A 10,000-nucleotide genomic window follows, 5' to 3' on the forward strand; every position below is an offset into this window, starting at 1 on the left:
TCGGCTGCGAACCGATCCAGTGAGAGCTGAAGATCTCGGCCAGATGAAGCCATCAGGACCACATCGTCTGCAAAAAGCAGAGACCTAATCCTGCAGCCACCAAACCAGAATCCCTCAACGCCTTGACTGCGCCTAGAAATTCTGTCCATAAAAGTTCTGAACAGAATGGGTGACAAAGGACAGCATTGGCGGAGTCCAACCCTCACTGGAAACGTGTCCGACTTACTGCCGGCAATGTGGACCAAGCTCTGACACTGATCATACAGGAAGTGGACTATGTTCTGACACTGATCATACAGGGAGCGGACTATGTTCTGACACTGATCATACAGGGAGTGGACTATGTTCTGACACTGATCATACAGGGAGTGGACTATGTTCTGACACTGATCATACAGGGAGTGGACTATGTTCTGACACTGATCATACAGGGAGAGGACTATGTTCTGACACTGATCATACAGGAAGTGGACTATGTTCTGACACTGATCATACAGGGAGTGGACTATGTTCTGACACTGATCATACAGGGAGTGGACTATGTTCTGACACTGATCATACAGGGAGTGGACTATGTTCTGACACTGATCATACAGGGAGTGGACTATGTTCTGACACTGATCATACAGGGAGTGGACTATGTTCTGACACTGATCATACAGGAAGTGGACTATGTTCTGACACTGATCATACAGGGAGTGGACTATGTTCTGACACTGATCATACAGGGAGTGGACTATGTTCTGACACTGATCATACAGGGAGTGGACTATGTTCTGACACTGATCATACAGGAAGTGGACCGCCACAATCAGACAGTCCGATACCCCATACTCTCTGAGCACTCCCCACAGGACTTCCCAAGGGACACGGTCCAATGCCTTCTCCAAGTCCACAAAGCACATGTAGACTGGTTGGGCAAACTCCCATGAACCCTCAAGAACTCTGTCAGTGCTGGAGTGAGAATAATAAAATAATTAGCACCCTGGCGGCAATTCAAGGAAATACGGTATAAACTTTTCTGTTGCTCCAACAACGGTTTTTCATTACGCGTTGATGGCTATGCTAGACCTTATGACTAAGTGTGTGTGTGTGTGTGTGTGTGTGTGTGTGTGTGTGTGTGTGTTGTTGACATAGCAGCATGTGTGTATGGCAAAGACTTGCTGCCACTGACTCCTCCCTGCACTTAATGCACACTTGGTGTGTGATCAATGTGTTGCACATACAGTACAGCATCCATTGTGTTGACTTCTATGCATGGCCGCAAGCAACATATGAGGGATACACACTATACACACACACACACACACACACACACTCAACAGTGTATTTTTCTTAGCAACATGTCCCCACAAAGACAAATGTCCCCACCATAGAGACGGTATGTCATAATCAGTTCTGCAACAGGAACTTTCATTCTGTTTATCTGGGCTTTTAGTGACAGGAACAACATGCTTGAAAGTTCTCTCGCTGCAGGGCTCGCACGTCCTGTACTGCACGTGTTTGGACGTACGTGCACTAAATACACGTTTACATGTGTGCTTTTGTTCGTGTTGTCGGTCCAATTGGACATAAATAGCATCTTATTAAACCCTATTATTTTCATTATTAATAAATTCCTATGTATTTATATATTTCTCAATGAATGGATGAAAAAGAAACAAAGTGTTGTTGACTGATGTGTGTTTGATGAACCTGTGCATGTTTAACAATCCTCACTTTTGGAAAAACTCGAGACCAATATGCATTTATAAGTCCATAGAACTTTGGATTTATGGTAAATAAAATATTTAGAAAAACGTTTCCAGCAAATCTTATGTGTAATAATATGTTGAAAGAAAATCAATCTTTGGAAAAATATTAATGACATTTACAAAATCACAAAATTGATCCATCTAGCTGCAGGTTTTTAATTATTTGGTAGCTTACAATTGTAATAATTTTACAAACCATGAGTGATATTATGATTGAAAAATAACCATAAATGACAAAATAAGTAAAATATTATAAGGTCACAAAGATTTTCTATTTACTTGTATATTTCTATACAATTATTTAGTATTTACAATTATAATACATTTACAAAACTATGAGTAATATTATGATGAACAATTTGAAAATAATAGCAATTACAGAAATAAAAACGTAAACATTTTTCCTATCTACCTGTATATTTTTATATAATTATAAATTATTTTACAGTAATAAGAAATTTAGAAACTATGAGTAAGTGGGTATGTATTTATATTATTCACATGTGAATAACATAAATACAGTCTATTATACAACATTATTCACAAGTGAATAACATAAATACAGTCATTTATATACAACATTATTCACATGTGAATAACATAATATGTGACACACATGTAAATATGTTTGTTATGTTTCTCGTAGAAGCCAACATGAAGTTTCATCCTCCATTCTGTGATAAAAACGCGTGACATTGAGGTCAAAAGGTGACGAGTGATGTTCCTGAATGAGGTAAGAAGACAAATAGTGTTCCTGTCATGGTGTCTCTGGTGTCCTGCAGAGGGTGCAGAGACTGAAGTGTTTGTGCAGGCGGGACTTGACTTTGACGTCTTTGTTGTTTACCTGAGATGCTCCACAAACAAGGGGGGGGGACTAATCCCACCCCCACCCACCCCTCTTCCTGCCTGTGGTGTCATCAGGAGGCCAATGTGATCACCCCCGCACCCCCCCCCCCCCCAAAATGATCACTCTGCATGGTTCTCAAAAACAGCAGAGTGCTCCTGTTATGTAGAAGATCTTTGACTTGTCTTTTTTGAAGTAGTAGGTCCTCAAAAACAGCAGAGCATTCCTGTCATGTTCAAGATTTTTGACGAGTTTTTTTGAAGTAGGTTCTCAAGACCAACATCACACACCTGGCATGTAGAACAGTGGTTCTCCACCTTTTTTCAGTGATGTCAACATGTTTATAATTCAAGTACCCCTAATCACAGCAAAGCATTTTTGCTTGAAAAAAAGAGATAAAGAAGTAAAATACAGCACTATGTCATCAGTGTACTTCTTGTCATCAGCGTACTTCTTGTCATCAGTGTACTTCTTGTCATCAGTGTACTTCTTGTCATCAGTGTACTTCTTGTCATCAGTGTACTTCTTGTCATCAGTGTACTTCTTGTCATCAGCGTACTTCTTGTCATCAGTGTACTTCTTGTCATCAGTGTACTTCTTGTCATCAGTGTACTTCTTGTCATCAGTGTACTTCTTGTCATCAGCGTACTTCTTGTCATCAGCGTACTTCTTGTCATCAGTGTACTTCTGTCATCAGTGTACTTCTGTCATCAGCGTACTTCTTGTCATCAGCGTACTTCTTGTCATCAGCGTACTTCTTGTCATCAGTGTACTTCTTGTCATCAGTGTACTTCTTGTCATCAGCGTACTTCTTGTCATCAGCGTACTTCTTGTCATCAGTGTACTTCTGTCATCAGTGTACTTCTGTCATCAGCGTACTTCTTGTCATCAGCGTACTTCTTGTCATCAGCGTACTTCTTGTCATCAGCGTACTTCTTGTCATCAGTGTACTTCTTGTCATCAGTGTACTTCTGTCATCAGTGTACTTCTGTCATCAGCGTACTTCTTGTCATCAGCGTACTTCTTGTCATCAGCGTACTTCTTGTCATCAGTGTACTTCTTGTCATCAGTGTACTTCTGTCATCAGTGTACTTCTGTCATCAGTGTACTTCTTGTCATCAGCGTACTTCTTGTCATCAGTGTACTTCTTGTCATCAGCGTACTTCTTGTCATCAGTGTACTTCTTGTCATCAGCGTACTTCTTGTCATCAGCGTACTTCTTGTCATCAGCGTACTTCTTGTCATCAGCGTACTTCTTGTCATCAGTGTACTTCTTGTCATCAGTGTACTTCTTGTCATCAGTGTACTTCTTGTCATCAGTGTACTTCTTGTCATCAGTGTACTTCTTGTCATCAGCGTACTTCTTGTCATCAGCGTACTTCTTGTCATCAGTGTACTTCTTGTCATCAGTGTACTTCTTGTCATCAGTGTACTTCTTGTCATCAGCGTACTTCTTGTCATCAGTGTACTTCTTGTCATCAGTGTACTTCTTGTCATCAGCGTACTTCTTGTCATCAGCGTACTTCTTGTCATCAGTGTACTTCTGTCATCAGTGTACTTCTTGTCATCAGTGTACTTCTTGTCATCAGTGTACTTCTTGTCATCAGCGTACTTCTTGTCATCAGCGTACTTCTTGTCATCAGTGTACTTCTTGTCATCAGTGTACTTCTTGGCCACAGTTTGAGGGCATCACTCACTAATCCTAATCCTCCTCCCTTCCTGCCGCCGTGTTTGATGTCACATGACCAGGACTCGAAATGACACATTGTTGCACTTCTGTTGTTGTCGCTCACAAGGATTAAAAACCACGGCACACTTGTGGAATATTGGACTTGGTCCACCATGACGACCAAGGTTGAGGCACGGCAGGCCTAAGTAGTCATTAAAAACGAGGCAGAGGTTGTATTTAGCAAGTATATTGTAACAATACACACAGTTTGAACGGTAACACTGTGTTTGAACGTGTTAAAAGAAAAAACAGAAAGATTGGCAAAAATCTGTTGCATTTGGTCTTTAAAAACAGCAGAGTGCTCTTGTCATGTAGAGGATCTTTGGCTGTCTTTTGCAGTAGGTCTTTAAAAACAGCAGAGTGCTCTTGTCATGTAGAGGATCTTTGACTGTCTTTTGCAGTCGGTCTTTAAAAACAGCAGAGTGCTCTTGTCATGTAGAGGATCTTTGACTGTCTTTTGCAGTAGGTCTTTAAAAACAGCAGAGTGCTCTTGTCATGTAGAGGATCTTTGACTGTCTTTTGCAGTAGGTCTTTAAAAACAGCAGAGTGCTCTTGTCATGTAGAGGATCTTTGGCTGTCTTTTGCAGTAGGTCTTTAAAAACAGCAGAGTGCTCTTGTCATGTAGAAGATCTTTGACTGTCTTTTGCAGTAGGTCTTTAAAAACTGCAGAGTGCTCTTGTCATGTAGAAGATCTTTGACTGTCTTTTGCAGTAGGTCTTTAAAAACTGCAGAGTGCTCTTGTCACGTAGAGGATCTTTGACTGTCTTTTGCAGTAGGTCTTTAAAAACAGCAGAGTGCTCTTGTCATGTAGAGGATCTTTGACTGTCTTTTGCAGTAGGTCTTTAAAAACAGCAGAGTGCTCTTGTCACGTAGAGGATCTTTGACTGTCTTTTGCAGTAGGTCTTTAAAAACAGCAGAGTGCTCTTGTCATGTAGAGGATCTTTGACTTTCTTCTGCAGTAGGTCTTTAAAAACAGCAGAGTGCTCTTGTCACGTAGAGGATCTTTGACTGTCTTTTGCAGTAGGTCTTTAAAAACAGCAGAGTGCTCTTGTCATGTAGAGGATCTTTGACTGTCTTTTGCAGTAGGTCTTTAAAAACAGCAGAGTGCCCTTGTCACATAGAGGATCTTTGACTGTCTTTTGCAGTAGGTCTTTAAAAACCGCAGAGTGCTCTTGTCATGTAGAGGATCTTTGACTGTCTTTTGCAGTAGGTCTTTAAAAACAGCAGAGTGCTCTTGTCACGTAGAGGATCTTTGACTATCTTTTTTATATCATTTGGAGGATCTTTGACGGGTGTTAAAACAGAAGAGTACCTGTAGAGGATCTTTGATTTGTGGTAAATAGGTCTTTGAAAAACAGCAGTTTGTGTATCTTATGAAGCATCTTTGGCAAGTGTTAAAAACAAAAGAGTACCTCTGTTACTGTACGTAGAGGATCTTTGATTAGTGCTAAATAGCTCCTTGAAGAACAGCAGCCACTAGGGCGGCGCTAAAGAGCAGCAGGTTGTAGGGGGTGCAGAACAGCATGGAAATGATGGCTGTGGTAGGCTCCTGCCTCCCAAACCCTGACACAGGTGGCCCCCCATTAGTCAAAACAAAGAGGTGTGGACTTGTGTGCACCACCAGGACCTCGGAGCAGCACCACCTCTGCTGCCATCTGGCTGTGAGCAGGCAGAAATGCAAACCAGTCAGATAATAGCGGGCCGACTCTCCATTCGAGACGTAAAGTAGGTCAGACGGCCCAGCAGCCAGCTGTGAGACCATGGGGGGCCGGGGGGGGCTCCTAATGGCGTGGCGGCCCCACCTTCGCCACGGAGAGCGGCTCCTGTATCTGAGGCTGAAATGACAGCAGTGATCGGCGGCATACTAAAAAAAGGGTGACGCAAGTGCGAGGCAACGCCGACATAATGCAGACAAGAAGCTCTCTCTGAATTATGAATGAGGCCTCCTGCACCGTCCTCCATCTTCCAGCGCTGGAGAACATCTTTGAGGGCTCAGCTGGGGGGGCCAGAAAGCCCCTTTGTGTCGGCGCACAAACAAAGCAGATGGCCGCACGCCCAAGACAATTACTCTACATTTCTTACTCCTTGACTCCTCATTCGGCGTCATGCTGATCGACACCAGGTGGATTGTTTTCAAGGCGGGCGGCAAAACGAGGCTGAATAATGAATGCTAGCATGCTTCTTCCAATCATCTCCCCAACGTCAGCTTCTATTTATAGGCAGACTTCTCCTCCACGCCGCCAACTGGCATCCTTCTTTTATGTACCTTATAGAGGATCTTTGACCAGTCTTTACAACAGAAGAGAACCGGGGTTACATAGAGGATCTTTGATTGGCGGTAAAAAGGTCCTTGAAAAACAGCAGTTGTTATATATCATACATTATTATATATCATACATTATTATATATCATACATTATTATACATCATACATTATTATATATCATACATTATTATATATCATACAGATATATCATACATTATTATATATCATACATTATTATATATCATACATTATTATATATCATACATTATTATATATCATACAATATTATATATCATACATTATTATATATCATACATTATTATATATCATACATTATTATATATCATACATTATTATATATCATACAATATTATATATCATACATTATTATATATCATACATTATTATATATCATAAAGATATATCATACATTATTATATATCATACAGATATATCATACATTATTATATATCATACATTATTATACATCATACATTATTATATATCATAAAGATATATCATACATTATTATATATCATAAAGATATATCATACATTATTACATATCATACATTATTATATATCATAAAGATATATCATACATTATTATATATCATACATTATTATATATCATAAAGATATATCATACATTATTATATATCATAAAGATATATCATACATTATTATATATCATACATTATTATACATCATACATTATTATATATCATAAAGATATATCATACATTATTATATATTATACATTATTATATATCATAAAGATATATCATACATTATTATATATTATACATTATTATATATCATAAAGATATATCATACATTATTATATATTATACATTATTATATATCATAAAGATATATCATACATTATTATATATCGTACCCCGCCTTCCGCCCGATTGTAGCTGAGATAGGCGCCAGCGCCCCCCCGCGACCCCAAAAGGGAATAAGCGGTAGGAAATGGATGGATGGATGGATGGATAAAGATATATCATACATTATTATATATCATAAAGATATATCATACATTATCATATATCATAAAGATATATCATACATTATTATATATCATAAAGATATATCATACATTATATATCATACATTATTATATATCATAAAGATATATCATACATTATTATATATCATAAAGATATATCATACATTATTATATATCATACATTATTATATATCATAAAGACATATCATACATTATTATATATCATAAAGATATATCATACATTATTATATATCATAAAGATATATCATACATTATTATATATCATAAAGATATATCATACATTATTATATATCATACTGAGCAGGGCTGTCAAACTCAAATCCAAAGCGGGCCAAAATGTAAAAATGAACAAAGGTTGAACAAATGAACCCAAACAGGTTTTTCATTGAATATTGAACAAGCAAGTTTTATATATCTTTATAGTGACATGCAAAATCGAGATTCAAATAATAATAATAATAATTCAAAAATATCAATGACATATCAAATAAAATGTAAACAAAAACAGAATGCCTCTTTTCTAGATCAAAATAAACTTTTTTTTCACAGGCTAATAATACATTTGAAAATAAAATAACATCGAATGAATCAAACATTCAAAGTGCGTGAATAAAACATGAATTAGGGCTCAGTTGGCGGCACTAATTTGCTTGAACACTAAATATGGAACAAGCGACACTTATATGACTTAAGAGTGCAAAATCCACTTTCAAAAAACAAACGAAAAAACATCAATAGTATATTAAATAAAATTTGAATGAAAAATGTTATGCCCCTTTTCTACTTGCAGCTTTCTGAGGTAAATATCAACATTACTTTTTCCACAGGCTCATAAATTAGAAAATAAAATACCAATGTGGTGGGCGGGGTTTGGGGGGTGTGGGTATGGTGGTAGCGGGGGTGTATATTGTAGCGTCCTGTAAGAGTTAGTGCTGCAAGGGGTCCTGGGTATTTGTTCTGTTGTGTTACAGTGTGGATGTTCTGCCAAAATGTGTTTGTCATTCTTATTTAATGTGGGTTCGCAGTGTGGCGCATATTTGTTACAGTGTTCAAGTTGTATATACGGCCACCCTCAGTGTGACCTGTATGGCTGTTGACCAAGTATGAATTGCGATCACTTGTGTCTGTCTGTGAAAGCCATAGATATTTTGTGACTTTAAGGCACACCCAGAGTATTGTTGTCCGGGTGGAAATCGGGAGAAAGGATGCCCAGGAGATTTTCAGGAGGGGCACTGAACTTCAGGAGTCATCCAGAGAAATCGGGAGGGTTGGCAAGTATGAGTATTAGCGGTGTATGTGGTGTTATAATATGTTATATTGTCATTATACCGGCGGGCCAGCTCTAATGTTCATTTGATATTGCCTCAAGGGCCAAATTAAATTACACGGCAGGTCAGATTTGGCCCGCGGGCCAGAGTTTGACACCCATGATATAGAGAATCTTTGATTTGTGGTAAGTAGGTCTTTGAAAAATAGCATTTTTTTGATATCATATAAAGAATCTTTGACGAGTGTTAAAACAGAAGTAGCTCTTTAACAGGGGTCGGCAACCTTTACCACTCAAAGAGCCATTTTGACCCGTTTCACAAAATAAAGAAGACAATGGGAGCCGCAACCATTCTTGCGAACATCTGCTGATGTCACCCAGAGAACAATAATAAGGTAGTGCTATTGCCTTTGATGCCTTCTACAACATGTACTAACAGCTTGCCAGCCCAGTTACATGATGTATGTGGATTCTGCAGACACACGTACATGACTGCAAGGCATGGTTGTTCAACAGCCATACAGGTTACACTGAAGGTTGTGATATAAACAACTTTAACACTCTTACTAATACGCGTCACACTGTGAACCCACACCAAACAAGAATGACAAACATATTTCGGGAGAACATCCGCACTGTAACACATTATAAACGCAACATAACAATTACCCAGAATCTCATGCATCCATGACTATCCTGGCTATATTATACACCCCGCTAACACCAACCCCATCCCTTCCATGTGTCAGTTGAGGTGGGCGGGGTTGGGGGCGCGGGGTGTATAATATAGCCAGGGAAAATCATGGATGCATGGGATTCTGGGTAGTTGTTATGTGGCGTTTATAATGTGTTACAGTGCGGATGTTCTCCCGAAATGTGTTTGTCATTCTTGTTTGGTGTGGGTTCACAGCGTGGCGCATATTTGTTACAGTGTTATAGTTTATATCACAACCTTCAGTGTAACCTGTATGGCTGTTGACCAAGTATTCCTTGCAATCTCGTACGTGTGATGATAGAAGCAGTGAAATGCATGTGTCCTGCCGGCACGCAGATAGCATGGTGTAAAGGCGGGCGCGATGACTTGTTGTAGAGGACGTGTTGGAGCC

General features: G+C 38.9%; 1 protein-coding gene across 1 annotated transcript in view; it reads left to right on the forward strand.

Annotated features, from left to right (window-relative positions):
* fas (Fas cell surface death receptor) overlaps window positions 1-10,000 on the forward strand; it is a 41,144-nt gene that overhangs the window by 5,894 nt on the left and 25,250 nt on the right. Inside the window, exon 2 of the mRNA XM_061911804.1 lies at window positions 2,401-2,487. Within this exon, the coding sequence (XP_061767788.1) occupies window positions 2,483-2,487 (5 nt within the window). The 5' untranslated portion in view covers window positions 2,401-2,482. The remainder of the gene's footprint in view (window positions 1-2,400; window positions 2,488-10,000) is intronic.

This window comes from Nerophis ophidion, linkage group LG09 (genome assembly GCF_033978795.1).
Source record: "Nerophis ophidion isolate RoL-2023_Sa linkage group LG09, RoL_Noph_v1.0, whole genome shotgun sequence".
NCBI classification, from domain to species: Eukaryota; Metazoa; Chordata; class Actinopteri; order Syngnathiformes; family Syngnathidae; genus Nerophis; species Nerophis ophidion.